The 14,917-nt window shown below is 50.6% G+C and overlaps 1 protein-coding gene across 1 annotated transcript in view; it reads right to left on the bottom strand.

The window, feature by feature from the left end:
• The window catches only part of ARHGAP4 (Rho GTPase activating protein 4), a gene marked incomplete at both ends in the record, with an annotated part of 26,508 nt that extends 12,521 nt beyond the window's left edge, over positions 1-13,987 (bottom strand). Inside the window, 7 exons of the mRNA XM_080719314.1 lie at positions 6,203-6,424; positions 6,513-6,641; positions 7,968-8,153; positions 8,424-8,486; positions 8,695-8,857; positions 8,938-9,145; positions 13,921-13,987. Coding sequence (XP_080575440.1) covers positions 6,203-6,424; positions 6,513-6,641; positions 7,968-8,153; positions 8,424-8,486; positions 8,695-8,857; positions 8,938-9,145; positions 13,921-13,987 — 1,038 coding nt within the window. The remainder of the gene's footprint in view (positions 1-6,202; positions 6,425-6,512; positions 6,642-7,967; positions 8,154-8,423; positions 8,487-8,694; positions 8,858-8,937; positions 9,146-13,920) is intronic.
• Positions 13,988-14,917: the final 930 nt, after the last annotated feature.

The following is a 14,917-nucleotide window of genomic DNA, read 5'->3' as shown; positions in this document are numbered from 1 at the left end:
AACATTGGACACTCTCTGAAAGGCTAATTTGGGGGTCTTGGACTCAGGGACACTAGTCACAGTCAATGCATGGGACTGAAACTGCACTGATAAGAGAGTGAAGACAGAAAACAGCCAGGCCTGAATTATATCTGAGCAAAGAAAAAATCAAGTGCTTTGGCCAAGCCACAAAAACTCCCTCAGGCTGGGCGTGGTGGTGCACGCTTGTAATCCCAGCATTTGGGAGGCTGATACAGGAGGATCCGGGTTTGCAGACAACCTCAGCTACTTAATGAGGCCCTTTGCAACTCAGTGAGACCCTGTTTCAAAATAAAGAATAAAAAATAGGCTGGGGGTATATAGCTCGGAGGTAGAATGCCCTGGGTTCCATCCCTAGTACCATACACACACACACACACACACACACACACACACACACACAGCCGTGCGTGGTGGCGCAAGCTTGTAATCCCTGGGCTTGGGAGGTGGAGTCAGGAGGATCATGCAGGTTCGAAGCCAGCCTTGCTGGCTTCAGAGACCCTGTTTCCAAATAAAAATATAAAAAATAGGTGTCTGGGAGTGTAGCCCAGAGGTAGAAGGGTTTCCAGGAACCCCAGTACCACAAAAGAAAAAAAACCTCCTTCCATACAATTTGAGCCAGGCATGGTGGTACATGCTTGTAATTCCAGCATTCAGGAGGCTGAGACAGGAAGACTGCGGTTCACAAACACCCTCAGGTACTTAGTGAGGCCCTTTGCAACTCAGTGAGACCTTGTTTCAAAATAAGGAATAAAAAATAAGCCTGGGGGTATAGGTGGGAGATAGAATGCCCCTGGGTTCCATCCCAAATGCCAACAAAAAAGAAAAGAAAAGAAAGAAGAAAAATGATAGAAAAAAACTAAGAAAGAAAGCAGAGCAAATGCAGGAAACTGTTAAGAAAACACAAATGACCAATTTAGAGAGATGAAGAGAGGTTTGAGAGGATAATTTATCTATGAAACAAGAAGGGTGTGTATGGGTGTGTGTGTTACTAGGGATTGAACCCAGGGGTATTCTACCTCCAAGATATATCCCCAGACCTTTTTACTTTATTATTTGAAAACACGGTCTCACTAAGTTGCTGAGACAAGCTTCAAACCTGTGATCCTGTTTCGGCCTCCCAAGTACTGGGATTAAAGCATGTACCACCATACCCAGCTTAAATAAAGGGTTATTTTATTTTTTGTGGTACTGAGGATTGAATACAGGGAGCATTCTACCTCTGAGCTATACCCTGAGCCTTTTTTTTTTTTTTTGGTAGTACTGGGGATGGAACCCAGGGGCATTTTACCTCCAAGCTACAACTCCAGCTCTATTTTGTGTGTGTGTGTGTGGTTCTGGGGTTCTTGGAAGCCCTTCTAACTTAGGGCTACACTCCCAGACCTATTTTTATATTTTTTTTTATTTGGAAACAGGGTCTCTTAAGCCAGCATGGCTGGCTTCGAACCTACACAATCCTCCTGTCTCTGCCTCCCAAGCACAGGGATTACAAACCTGCGCCACCACGCCCGGCATTTTTTAATTTTTTTTGTGTGTGGTACTGGGATTCCTGGAAGCCCTTCTACCTCTGGGCTACATTCCCAGACCTATTTTATATTTTAATTTTTTTAATTTTTTTATTTTTTTGGTGGTACTGGGGTTCCTGGAAGCCCTTCTACCTCCGGGCTACACTCCCAGACCTATTTTATATTTTTGAAACAGGGTCTCTTACACCAGCGTGGCTGGCTTTGAATCTGCGCGATCCTCCTGTCTCTGCCTCCCAAGCGCAGGGATTACAAGCGTGCGCCACCACGCCCGACTCTATTTTATACTTTTTTATGTGGAAACAGGGTCTCTTAAACCAGCGAGGCTGGCTTCGAACCTGTGCGATCCTCCTGTCTCTGCCTCCCAAGCGCGGGGATTACAAGCGTGCGCCACCATGCCCGGCCTATTTTATATTTTTATTTGGAAACAGGGTCTCTTAAGCCAGTGCAGCTGACTTTGAACCTGTGTGATCATCCTGTCTCCGCCTCCAAAGCAAGGGGATTACAAGCGTGTGCCACCACGCCCGGCAGCAGCTCTATTTTTTATACTTTTGTATGTGTGGTACTGGGGGTAGAACCCAGGGGCTTTCTACCTCGGGCTATACTCCCAGACCTATTTTATATTTCATTTGGAAACAGGGTCTCACTAAGTTGCTGAGAGCCTCACTAAGTAACTGAGGCTGGCTTCGAACCTGTGCTATCCTCCTGTCTCAGCCTCTCAAGCGCTGGGATTACAAGCGTGAGCCACCATGCCCAGCATTATTCTTTATTTTGAAACAGGGTCTCACTGAGTTGAAAAGGGTCTCACTAAGTAGCTGAGGCTGTCTGTGAACTGCAATCCTCCTGTCTCAGCCTGCCAAATTCTGGGATTACAAGCATGTGCCACCAGGCCCAGCTTCTATTTTTTTATTCTTTCTTTTGAAACAGGGTCTCACTGAGTTGCAAAGGACCTCACTGAGTAGCTGAGGCTGTCCACAAACCTGGATACTCCTGTCTCGGCATCTCAAATGCTGGGATTACAAGTGTGTGCCACCATGCCCAGCTAGTTATTTGTTTACTTATTTATTTAGTGGTACCGAGGATGGAACCCAGGGGCATTCTTCCTCTGAGCTACAGCCTAAGCCCTATTTTTTATTCTTTATTTTGAAACAGGGTCTCACAGAGTTACAAAGGGCCTCACTAAGTAGCTGAGGCTGTCCTCAAACCATGATCCTCCTTTCTCAGCCTCCCAAATGCTGGGATTATAAGCATGTGCCATCACACCCAGCTAGTCTTTTTATTTTTTGAAACAAGGTCCCACTGAGTTGTGAAGGGTTTGGCTAAATAGCTAAGGCTGTCCTTGTATTGAGATCCCCTGGTCTCAGGCCTCCCTCTGCCTCCTGAATACTGGGATTACAAGCTTGCACCACCATGCCAGGCCCTATTTTTTATTCTTATTTTGAAACAGGGTCTCACTGAGTTACTGAAGCTGGCTGTGAACCAGCAACACTCCTGTCTCAAAAGGGTTAACAAGAGTTTAGAGAAAAGCCAGGCATGGTGGCGCATGCTTGTAATCCCAGTATTCAGAGGCTGAGACAGGAGGATTAGGGTTTGAGGACAGCCTCAGCTATTTAGGGAGGCCCTCTGCAACTCAGTGAGACCCTGTTTCAAAATAAAGAATAAAAAATAGGGCTGGGGGTGTAGCTCTGAGGTAGAATGCCCCTGGGTTCTATCCATAGTACCACAAAAAAAAAAAAGAATTCAAAGAACAAAACAGAACTCTTAGAAATAAAATATTTGAGCTGGGTGTGGTGGCACACACTTGCTATCTCAGCATTTGGGAGGCTGAGACAGAAAAATCATGGTTTGAGGCCAGCATCAGCTACTTAGTGAGGTCCTTTGCAATTCAGTGAGATCCTGTTTCAAAGTAAAAAATAAAAAGTAGGGCTGGGGGTGTAGCTTGAAGGTGGAAGGTCCCTGGGTTCCTTCCATTCCTCAAAAATAAAAGAAAGAAAGAAAATATTTGAGCGGGTGTGGTGGTGTATGCTTGTAATCCCAGTTTTGGAAGGCTGAGACAGGAGGGTCCTAGTTCAAGGACAGCCTCAGCTACTTAGTAAGGCTCTTCGCAACTCAGTGAGCCTCTGTTTCAAAATAAAGCTGGGGGTGTAGCTTTATTTTGAGGGAAAGCTGGGTGTGGTGATGCATACTTGTAATTCCAGTACTTGGGAGGCTGACTTAGGAGGATCACAGGTTCGTGGCCAGCCTCAGCTTAGTGAGGCCTTCTGCAACTTAGTGAGACTCTGTTTCAAAATAAAAAGTAAAATATAGGGCAGGGGGTGTAGTTCAGAAGTAGAATTCTCTGGGTTCAATCCCCAATACTGCAAAAAAAAAAAAAAGAAAATATTGTTTCTGATTTGACAAGGGGTTGGAAGAGATTGTTGAAATCCTTAAGAAAGCCAAACTTCAAGGCATGGAGAAGCCACTTGTAATTCCAGCTACTTGAGAGGCTGAGTCAGGAGAATTGAAAGTTGGAGGCCAACCTGGGCAACTCAGTGAGACCCTGTGTCAAAAAAAAAAAAAGAACAAGTTCTGGGGGGTGTAGCAAAGTAGTAGAGTGCTTGCATAGCATTCTAGAGTACATCAAAAATAAATATGCATATACCTACCTATGTAAAGAAATGGGAAGAAATACATGAAGATGAGAAATAGGAAAGAAAAAGAGGTTAGAGAATCAATTAGAGGTCTAATATCCAATAATGAAAATTCCCAAAAGAGAGAGAAACAGAAATTAAGAGAAATTTTCAAAAGAATCCTATAAGCCCCAAATCTCAGGGCCCAACTTTCTAGACAACAGGGTACACCAGTTGCCCAGTACTGGGTGGGAAAAAAGATCCCCAGGGCAGAGCATCAAGGGGGGGAAAGACTATCCTAAAAGCTCATGGCATAAATACTAAGATACCCATTTATAAATTACTATTGTACGGTTTATTTCCTCCCAACTCTGTATTATGAAGATTTTTGTTTTGATTTTGGTACTGGAGATTGAACCATGGGGCATTCTACCTCCAAGCTACACCCTCACACCTATTTTATTTTTTTGAAACAGGGTCTCATAAGATTGATGAGAGTCTCACTACTTGCTGAGGCTATCCTCGAACCTGAGATCTTCCTGTGTCAGCCTCCCAAATACTAGGATTACAAGTGTGTGCCACCACACCTGGCTGTATTATGGAAAAAATTTAAGTGTACGATATGTGATTAGCTACCTGCCACCTCATGTCAATGGCTACCATTTTTTTAGGGGGGTTGTTTGTTTGTTTAGTTTGTGTGTGTGTGTGTGTAGTACTGGGGTTCCTGGAAACTCTTCTACCTCCGGGCTACACTCCCAGACCTATTTTTTATATTTTTACTTGAAAACAGGGCCTCTTAAGCCAGCAAGGTTGGCTTCGAACCTGCGTGATCGTCCTGTCTCCACCTCCAAGTGCAGGGATTACAAGTGTGCGCCACCACGCCCAGCAGTTTGTTTAGTTTTATGTGTGGTACTGGGGATTGAACACAGGGGCACTCTACTACTAAGCTTCATCCCCAGCCCTATTTTTTGGGGGTGTAGTGCTGGGTATCGAACCCAGGGGCATTCTACCTTCAAGTTATACTCCCAGCCCTATTTTTTATTCTTTATTTTGAAACAAGGTCTTACTAAGTTGCAGAGAGCCTCACTAAGTAGCTGAGGCTGGCTGAGAGAACCTGCTATCCTCCTATCTCGGCCTCCCTCTCAGCCTCCCAAGTACTGGGATTACAAGTATGTGTCACCACACCTGACTCCCCATCCCTATTTTTATTTTGAAACAGAGTCTTTTTGTGTGTGTATGGTACTGGGGATGGAACCCAGGGGCTTTCTATCTCCGGGCTACACTCCCAGACCTATTTTCTATTTTATTTGGAAACAGGGTCTCACTAAGTTGCTGAGAGCCTCACTAAGTAGCTGAGGCTGGCTTCGAACCTGTGCCATCCTCCTGTCTCAGCCTCCCAAGTACTAGGATTACAAGCGTGCGCCACCATGCCCTGCCTGAAACAGAGTCTTTCTAAGTAGCCAAGGGACTAAGTGGCTGAGGCTGGCCTCCAGTCAGTGATTCTCTTGTCTCAGCCTTCCAAGTATTAGAGTTTCAGTCATCCACCACCACGCCTGCTAATAGTTCCCATCCCTGCTGCCTTGGCAATAGAGGCTGTAAATTTGTTTGTGGGCTGCAGCAAATGGAAGCAGGAAACTGCTCCAGCAAGCTGCATTTGCCTGAGGCTGTGGAACAAGGAGCTGAAAAATAAGGAGCAGCTGGATTAGGGAATCTGTTCCTTAGCAAAGTAGGAATCATGTGACTGACCTATGTTAAAATGCAGGCCAGAAGCTGGGCGTGGCCGTGCATGCTTATAATCCCAGTACTTGGGAGTCTGAGACAGGAGGATGGAAGGCTTGAGACCAGCCTCAGCAACTTAGTGAGGCCCTCCACTATTTAGTGAGACTGCTTCAAAATAAAAGAATAAATAGGGCTGGTAGTGTACTTTGGAGGTAAAATGCCCCTAAGTTCTATTCCCAGTACCACAAAAAATAAAATAAAATGCAGACCAGAGAAAGTGAAGGCCTTTGAACCATGCTTGGGTCATTAGTGGCCATGGGATGTGACTCTCACCTCATCACCCTCGTGGGGCTGGTAGTCGAAACGCAGCGGGGGACAGAAAGCCGCTGCATGTACTTCAAGCACCTTGGCCTTGTCCCCTGGAGGATCCAAGGCCTCCAGAGCCTCTTCCAGGCTGCCTAGGCCCTGCATCTGGGAGGCTTGCGTGCGGCTCTCAGCGGCAGTGTAGCTCCGCAGAGCCTGCCCCAGGGCCAAGTGGAAGCCGGTGTCACAGCACTGTGGAGAAGCAAGCAGATGCTCAGGTGAGCCGTGGAACCCTGGCCTCTGCATTTGTGGGTCCCCCACCCGCCCACTCAGAACTCACGTCCATGAGGTCCAAGACATCGTGCAAGTAGTAGTTGGTGACAGCAGCATTCACGCTGGCCAGGCTGAGCAGGTACTCGTTGCGTGCCTTGGTGCACTTGAGTTTGTGCTCCAAGAACTTGGCCTGCCGCTGCCCAAGACAACAACACACACCAGCGTGACCTTCTTGCCTACCTTCCACATAGCCTCCTGCCTTTCCCTCTCCCTGTGGACAAGGACACTCCATGTTCCACAGGCGAGCCTTGAAAATCTTATCTCCCCCCACACACCCTGCTCTTAGACTCAGTGCTCAGCCCCTCCATCCACAGGGTGCACAGTGAGCCCAGAAGCCTGACTTGAGCCCAGCTCTTAATTTATTTAGTGGTACAAGGGATTGAATCCAGGAGTATTCTACCACTGAGATACATTCCCAGCCTTTTAAATTTTGTGTGTGTGTGTGGCACTGCAGATTGAATCCAAGGGCATTCTACTTCCCAGCCCTATTTTAGTTTTATTTTGAATCAGAATCTTGCTAGGTTAATGAGAATCTCAATATTTGCTGTGCCTGTCCTTGAACCTGAAATCTTGCTATCTCAACCTCTGAAATATTGGGATTTCAAGCATGTAACAACCATGCCTGGCTAAATTTTATTTTATTTTATGTATTTATTTGTGGCACTGTGGACTGAACCCAGAGGCATTTTACCTCTGAGCTAAACCCCTAGCCCGATTTTTATTTCTTATTTGGAAATAGGGTTTCACTAAGTTGCAGAGGGCCTTGCTAAGTTGTTGAGGCTTCCTTTAAACCAGCGATCTTCCTGTTTCAGCCTCCCAAGTACTGGAATTACAAGCGTGCACCACCACGCCAGGCTTAATTTTTTATTTTGAAACAGGGTCTTGCTAAGTTGCTGAGGCTTACTTCAAACCTGCCACCTTCCTGTCTCAGCCTTCCAACTGCTGGGGTTATAGGCAAATGCCACCATGCCCCACTTCCCATTCTCTCTTCAGCACCACCTTGAAAGTCCTTTCTCCTTGCATGTCACTTGGTCACGTATCCTGAGTCTTCTCACTCCTGAGACCTCCCCAGATTGTTGGGAAGAAAGTCTCCAGGATTGGGAGCGCCAAAGCTCTCCATCTGGTGGGGCAGTTTGGAGACCAGCTCGGAGCATGGGAGAAGTATGTCGGGCTGCCTGGGCCCTGTGACTGTCCTACCCCCTCTGCCTCTCAGGCCCATGGAGCCTTCTGTACATAGTCCCTATAACATTCTGGCATTTTCCTGCCACTAACTGTCCCTGCTTGGGGAGCCCCACAGAGCCAGCAGGAGCAACTGGGCCACAGCGTTCCCCTCACAGGAGGCCCGCAGCTCTTCCCTATCCTGTCTGCTTTTCTCTGCAGCAAACCCTAGGAAGAGCAGATGACTTCTGGGGACAAAGGCCAGGAGCCAGAGCTTCAAAGCTGGACAGTCATTCGGGCCCACCTTCTCCACCAGCTTCCCTCCCTTCTTAAGGGAGCTCTTGCGGAGGGGTCCTGCCTCGGTGGTGGTGGCGGCAGTAGTGGCTGGTGCACTCCGGCCTGCCCGCTTCTCCTCTTGCCGCTCAGCTTCCCGGAGCTTGGTCTCGGCATTCACACTCTCCACGTGGTACACCTGGTATGTCTTCTTGGCCTGTAGGGAGACCCAAGGTAAGGCAGCCCAGCTGAAGCACATGGCTGCCACCAGCTCCTCGCCTTTTGCAGCAATTCCACGCCAGTACTCAGTCCACCCACCCTGTCCCCAGAGCAGAGAAGGAGTCTTGCCCATAGCTTCCCAAACCCAGCTCTCTCCCTGGCACCCACTTCTCCTTGAGCTCAGCTTTGGGGAGATGTGATTGATGGCTCCTCTGATGGATGCTTCTCCCTGGGTCCCTGGGGTGGGCCCTGCCCTGCCCCTACTCACCGTCTGCAGCTCTGAGACCACTTCAAGGAGCTCATCCTGCAGCTGTTGCACCAGGTCCTTACTCTAGAGGTGGGGGACAAAGTGAGACAGCAGTACTGCCCCAGCCAAGCAGCCAGCACAGCCCTGGGGCACACAGGCCCCCTCTGCCTGAGGTCCACCTGGCCTCCTGTGTCATCCAGCTACAGGACCTCTGGATAGAGTCCCCATGGACTGCCCTTGCTAGATTTTGAGCGCTCCCCATACCTCGAAAGGCCCAGGGTACAAACCCTACCTTTCTCATGATGTGCCCCACATCCTCTGCGATGTGACTCAGACGCTGGGCCAGGGACCCAGCCAGTACCTCGCTGAGGGCTGCGCTCTCCCGACTCTGCTGCCGCGTCTGTTGCAGCAACACGGCCCAGCAATGCAAGGGTGACAGGAGGGATGGCTCCTTCCTGGGGGGCAGAAGGGCACTCAGACCAGGGAGCCCAAGCCTCAGGCCCTGCTGTGGCATCACTGCTAGAGTGGCACCTACCGGAAGCTTTGCTGCTCCCGGCTGCTGCCTCCCAGGCGGCCTCCACGGCTGGCAAAGCGTTCGGCCAACTTGTCCAGGCCCCGGGAGTACTCCATCTCGACCTCCGCACGCCGCCGCATGAACTCAGCCAGCTCCTGCAACAGCTCCCTCCGCAGCTCACCCTGGAGCTCCAGGCAGCGCAGCTGCTCGCCCAGCTGCCAGCGCATCTCTGTGGGGAACCGCAGCTCAGCCAGGCCAGTAGGGCCAGTGTCCAGGTGGGAGAGACAGAGACACACAGCCATCCCATCCACCCCAAAGGCTCTTTTGTGTCTGGCCTAGGCTAAGAGCTGAAGCCTAGAGAAGAGGAAACCCTGCCAGGGAAGGGATCCCTGTGCTAAGGTTAAATGGAAATGGTCAGACCCAACTGGTGAGAGGAAGGGAAAGGGTGTTCCCACAAGAGGGGAGAACTGTACAAAGGCCCAGGGGTAGAACTGGGCATGGTGGTTCATACCTGTAATCCCAGTACTTGGAAGACTGAGACAAGAGGATCAGAGGTTTGAGGCCAGCCTCGGCAACTTAGCAAAACTGTCAGCAACTTAGACTATTTTAAAATAATGGAAGACTGGAAGTGTAGCATGGAGGTGGAATGCCCCCAGGGTTCAAACTACAGTACCAAAAAAAAAAAAAAAAGTCCCAGGGGTTAGAGGGAGTGTAGCAGCTTTGGTGACGCTGAAAGCATTTACCATGGTGGAATAGAGAGCTACCCATCCAGTCAGAGACTTTCAGTTTAGTTTCTTATCCCTCTTTGGTTCCCGGAAACCCCTCGGTGGCTTCCTCTGCCACTTCCTTCCCCCTCAAAGCCGCTGCTGCAGCTGCTCCCCACACAGACATACAGGGCTGCTCAGAGATGAGGCTGCTGTGGCACTCTGCCAAGCCTTCACCAAACTCATGGTCTCAGTGACTGGGGAACCCTGCCCTCGGGCCCCAGGGGAAAGGGCAGTTCTACAGTGAGGCCCAGTGACCAGAGTGAGCCGATCTGGGCCGATAAGTGAAGAAACAGAGGGGGCTGGCCTACATCTTCTGTCTGAGTTCGCATTCCCATTCACCCACTCTCACCCTAAAGGAGAGCCACACCCAGGGCCCCAGCCACCATCTTTTGACACCTTATCTCTGGCTTGATTTGGCAATGCTGCTTTCCCCACACAGACCTAAAGCAAAAAAGTGCCTGCCCATCAAGCTTAAGCAACTCCCCAAAACCAGTTTTGCCCCTCACTGAGTACATGGTGGGCACTAGGGTCTTGAGCAAATAAGACAATGCCTTGACCTCTGGCAAGTGGGCTGCCCACTAATAACTAGTCTCTGTCCAGATCCCCAGGGCAGGATAGCAATTGATCTCTTCATTCAGCTAGATATTAACTCCCCTCCCCCATTCCGTGGCAGGCCTGTGCTATACAGTAGCAGAGGCCAACCAGACGCTGCCCTCCTGGAGCTGGAACTGGAGCGGTGGGGACACATGGTAGGGGCACAGACACCTACTAGAGTGTCCAGGAACAATGGTTGCTCCTGAGAACATGCAAGGAAAAGTCATAGGGGGAGATGGAGGAAGTCTGAGGGGCAGAAAGGCCAGCGAGGACTCTCAGCTGGACTCCAAGGGAGAAGGGAGCCCAGGTGGCAGCTCCTGCATTGGTCCAGGTAAAAGATGGCAGAAATTGGGACCAGAGAGGCAGGGCCTGGGATGCCTGTTCAAAAGGACTCCACTGTGAATGGCTTGGTCCGGGTGGGTTTCTGTATTGCCAGTGGCTTCAGAGGGACTGTGGATCAAGTGGCCCCTGGTTGTTTCATCTACCAAGGCATCCCCATGTCTTCCTCTGATCCCCCCTTACAGAATGTCCCCTCCCAGTCCTCAGCTCCCAGGTTTGAGTGAAATCAAGCTCTCTTGCCCTGACTTCAGGAGACTCACCTGCACGAACCACTTACTCCTCATCTCTCCACCCCATCCCACTGGACTGGTTCAGGGGGATGGGCCAGGAACTTCAACCTTAACCACTTTGTGGGGGAGGGGGACTCTTTCCACCAAGGGGTCAAGCTGGGCAAATGGAAGTCTAGAGTAGGGAGGACTTCCAAAACTTTGTTGCCAAAGCAGAGCAAGGCAGAGCTCATGATGCCAGATGAGAGACAGAGGAGGCTCCTTAACCATCCTATCCAGCTTCCCGTGACTGTGCTGTGTGTGCCAGGTTGAATGGGTGCTCTAATGCCACCGATTTCTTCCCTCCCTTCCTCTTTCCTTTCTTTTCTGTACCGGAGGTTGAACCCTGAGGCATTCTACCTCTGAGCTACATCCTCAGCCCTTTTTATTTTTATTTCTTTATAGTACTGAGGGTGGAACCCAGGGGCTTTTCTACCTCCGGGCTATTCTCCCAGACTTATTTTATACTTATTTGTAAACAGGATCTTACTAAGTTGCTGAGAGCCTCACTAAGTAGCTGAGGCTGGCTTCAAACCCGTGCGATCCTCCTGTCTCAGCCTCCTAAATGTTGGGATTACAAGCATGCGCCACCACTCCCGGCAACCCTTTTTATTTTTTATTTTTGAAAACTTAGGGTCGAGCTGTGTGTGATGGCGCAGGCTTGTAATCCCAGCAATTGGGAGGCTGAGACAGGAGGATCTCACAGGTTCAAAGCCAGCTTCAGCTACTTGGTGAGGCTCTCAGCAACTTAGTGAGACCCTGTTTCCAAATAAAATAGAAAATAGGTCTGGGAGTGTAGCCCTGAGGTAGAAAGCCCCTGGGTTCCATCCCAGTACCACTAAAAAGAAAAAGAAAACTTAGGGTCTTGATAAGTTGCAGAGGCTAGTCTTGAACCTCTGATCCTCCTGCTCCTGTCTCAGCCTCTCAAGTACAGTTGTGCGTCACTGCGCCTGGCTAATGCCACTGATTTCAATCAGAAGGGTTTTCAGTTAATCAGGATACCTTTTTTGTTTGTTTGTTTTTTTGAACCCAGGGGAGTTCTACTTCTGAGCTACACTCCCAACTGATTTTTTGTTTTTGAAACAGGGCCTTGCTAAGTTGCTGAGGCTGGTCTCAAACCCAAATCCTCCTATCTCAGTCTCCCAAGTACTGGGATTACAAGCATATGCCACTATGCCAGGCTAGGATAACATTTTTTGAATCAGATTAAATTTAATTTCCTTCCAAGCCAAGTCTTAGATAACCCAGCTGGCCTCACCTTCTCTCTTGGGCCTGTCCTGTCCTCTGGGAGGAATATGTTTCCTAGGGGCCTTTTACAATGGCACAGTGCTGAGTAGAGCAGCAGACCACAGCACTGTGTTTAGTCTTTGCTGCCAGCCCCCATCAGGATCTGGACATGCGCACCGAATGGTGTCAAGTAGCCATAAATTGCAAGCCGATTGCATGAGGTCCGTGGAGTGCAGAGAGCTCCGACAACCCTGTCCTGACCTTTCTGAGCTAGGCCTGGTCCTCATCCCATCCCCCTTCTTGGCACTTTCCTCTGCAGCAGTTATTACTGGACTGGAAGGTAATTGTGGGATGGTTGTTCACTCTTTGTCTCCCTCATCAGACCTGAGAAGCATGTGAAGGCAGGCACTTTTTTTTTTCTTGTACTGCAGCGTATTTCCAGGGCTGAATACAAAACATCTGGCAAAAGGAGGGACGGAATCCGGAATCTCCTGGATAGAACTGCAAAGCTGGGCCTCAGGCCCCACCAACACTTCCTGTGAGCAAGGACTTCGCTCTCACTTCTCCTGACAACTAAGCAGAAGAAAAGATGGCCTCCCAAACCAGGACTATGCTGACCTTTCATAATTTAGGGTGTCACTACAGGGGCCCTGTTTGTCTGGCATGATCCTAAGGCCTTTTAGGGGGTGGTATGGGATGTGAAAAAGAGGCCCAAGACTTTGGAGACCCACAGTGCACAAGAAACACCCTAAAGACTGTCTTGCTCAAAACACCAATATTTCAGTATGAATAAACCGACCCCTATTTGCTGACTGAAGAGTTTTCAAAGTCCTTGAGCTTCAGGACATTTTGAGGAAGTAGGATGGGTACCACTGTCTCCATCTGAGAAATAGCCAAGGCTTGCCCTCTGAAATAACCCCACCCAAGCTGCCTCTGAACACCTTTCCCAGAGGTGAAGGACTGGGGCTCGCTGTGGTATAAATCACTTGCAGTGGGTCATTACATTGGAGCCTGCATCCACAGGTTGGAAGGTACTCCAAGGGTCATTTCATTCTACCTCCTGGGAGCTATTGTGCTGTGTGACCATAAACAAGTCACTGTATGGCTCTGAGCATGTTTCCACAATAGGTAAAACAGCAATTAAGAGTGATATGAGAGTCAGACAGATCTAAGACACCAAGGAACTGCTGCCCCTTACCTGTGGCCTTCTTTTCTTTGCACAAGAGTTACCACGACCTAATTTAAGAGAAGCTGTCCTAAGAATTTTCAAAGCTGATTTGCATGTGATTTGCACGGGGGTGTCTAGCAGAAGAGGTTTGATTTCAGAAGGCTACAAAGCCAGCCCTGTTGACTCTCTCAAGCCAAAACTCACTCCAGCGACCTTTCCCAGAGACAGCTGCCCTCACCACACTGAGAAACCTCAGGCCAAAAGGAGGCGAAGCTCCCAGGGCTCCAGGGACCAGAGTAGTGTTAGGGCGAGGCGACCACCGATCCAACTGCCCTTACCCGTCCCCATCCCACAGCAAAGTCAAAGTGGCCCGGAACACTGGCGGTTGCATTCCACCTTCTCGGGCCACCCTTCCCACCTTCTCGGGCCACCCTTCCCTCGGGCCACCAGAGTTTTCGAGGCTCCCCAGCGAGAAGCGGAGGAGCTAATTCGGGTAGTGAGACCACGGGGAGGGAGGGGCGCCGAGAAGCAGGCCGGGGGCTCCCTCCACCGCTCTTCAGAGGTCTTTGGGAAAGCCGTGGCCCCGGGCGACCCTCGGGGGTCTCCGCAGGGAACCGGGCCAGGGCGCCCGGCACCCTCTCACCTTTGACTTGTGCCTCATACTCGGCCTGCAGCCCCCGCTCCCGCCGCAGCTTCCCGTGTGCCGCCATGGCGGCCGGGCGGCCGCGCCGTCGAGCCCCGCTGCTCCCACGCGGCGCTAGCAGCCGGGCGCTGGGACCTGGGGCGCCGCCGGGACCCGGGCCCTCCACGCCCCGCCCGGCCCCGCCCCCAGCCCCGCCCCCCTCGTGGCCTCGTCCGGCCGCCTGCGGCGCTGGGACGCACCTGGGCCACCTCCTCCCAAAAGCCAAGCAGACGAGGCCAGAGCGAGATCCCTCTCGGTCATCCGTCCCCCCCCTCGTCCCCAAGAGGCCGTCTTCGGTGGCCACTGTCCCTCAATATTGATGGACAATAACAGCACTCCCCGTGGATGGCCTGTGCCCCCAGAATATCAGATGAGGCCCTTTCCTCATCTCTCCCAGAGGGAGAGCCCAAAGGGGCTTGGAAAACCGGGACAGGAAGTGCTGCAGCCTGCCTCTGCCTTCTTGCCCTCCGTGCCCCTCGCGGGGGAGGGCAGAGGAGCGGGGTTCAACTATGGTTCCTCTTCAGCTCATCCCCAAAGGGAGAAACAAGCCACATTTCCCCATAGGTGGTTACCACTTCCTGCTGCCGGAAGACACTTCCGCCTCCTTGTCCCTGCAGCGTGCACCTGCCCTCGCCTAGGTCTGAGGGGCAGCCTCCTCAGAGCAAGGTCTTAGCCAGCTTGGGTGCAAGTGTTGGGGCCTCCCTCATCCAGGGATGGTGGAGTTCCTCTCCAGCCCTCTACCAACTCTAAGCCACAGCTTGTCTCTAGTAAATCGGAAGGCAGGAGGCAGGTGGCAGATGGTTAGTCAGACTAAACAACTGGCTTTGTTTGGTGGGAGGTAAATCACTGAAGTAAGCAGGACATGGTAACACACACCTGTAATTTCAGTACTTGGGAGGCTGAGGCAGGAGGATCGCACATTTGAGGCCGCAATAGTGAGCTCTCCTGTCTCAAAATA

The sequence above is a fragment of the Muscardinus avellanarius genome (assembly GCF_963383645.1).
Source record: "Muscardinus avellanarius genome assembly, chromosome: X".
Classification (NCBI taxonomy): Eukaryota; Metazoa; Chordata; class Mammalia; order Rodentia; family Gliridae; genus Muscardinus; species Muscardinus avellanarius.
The sequence above is the reverse complement of the archived record's forward strand: the minus strand, read 5'-3'. Positions and strand labels throughout refer to the sequence as shown.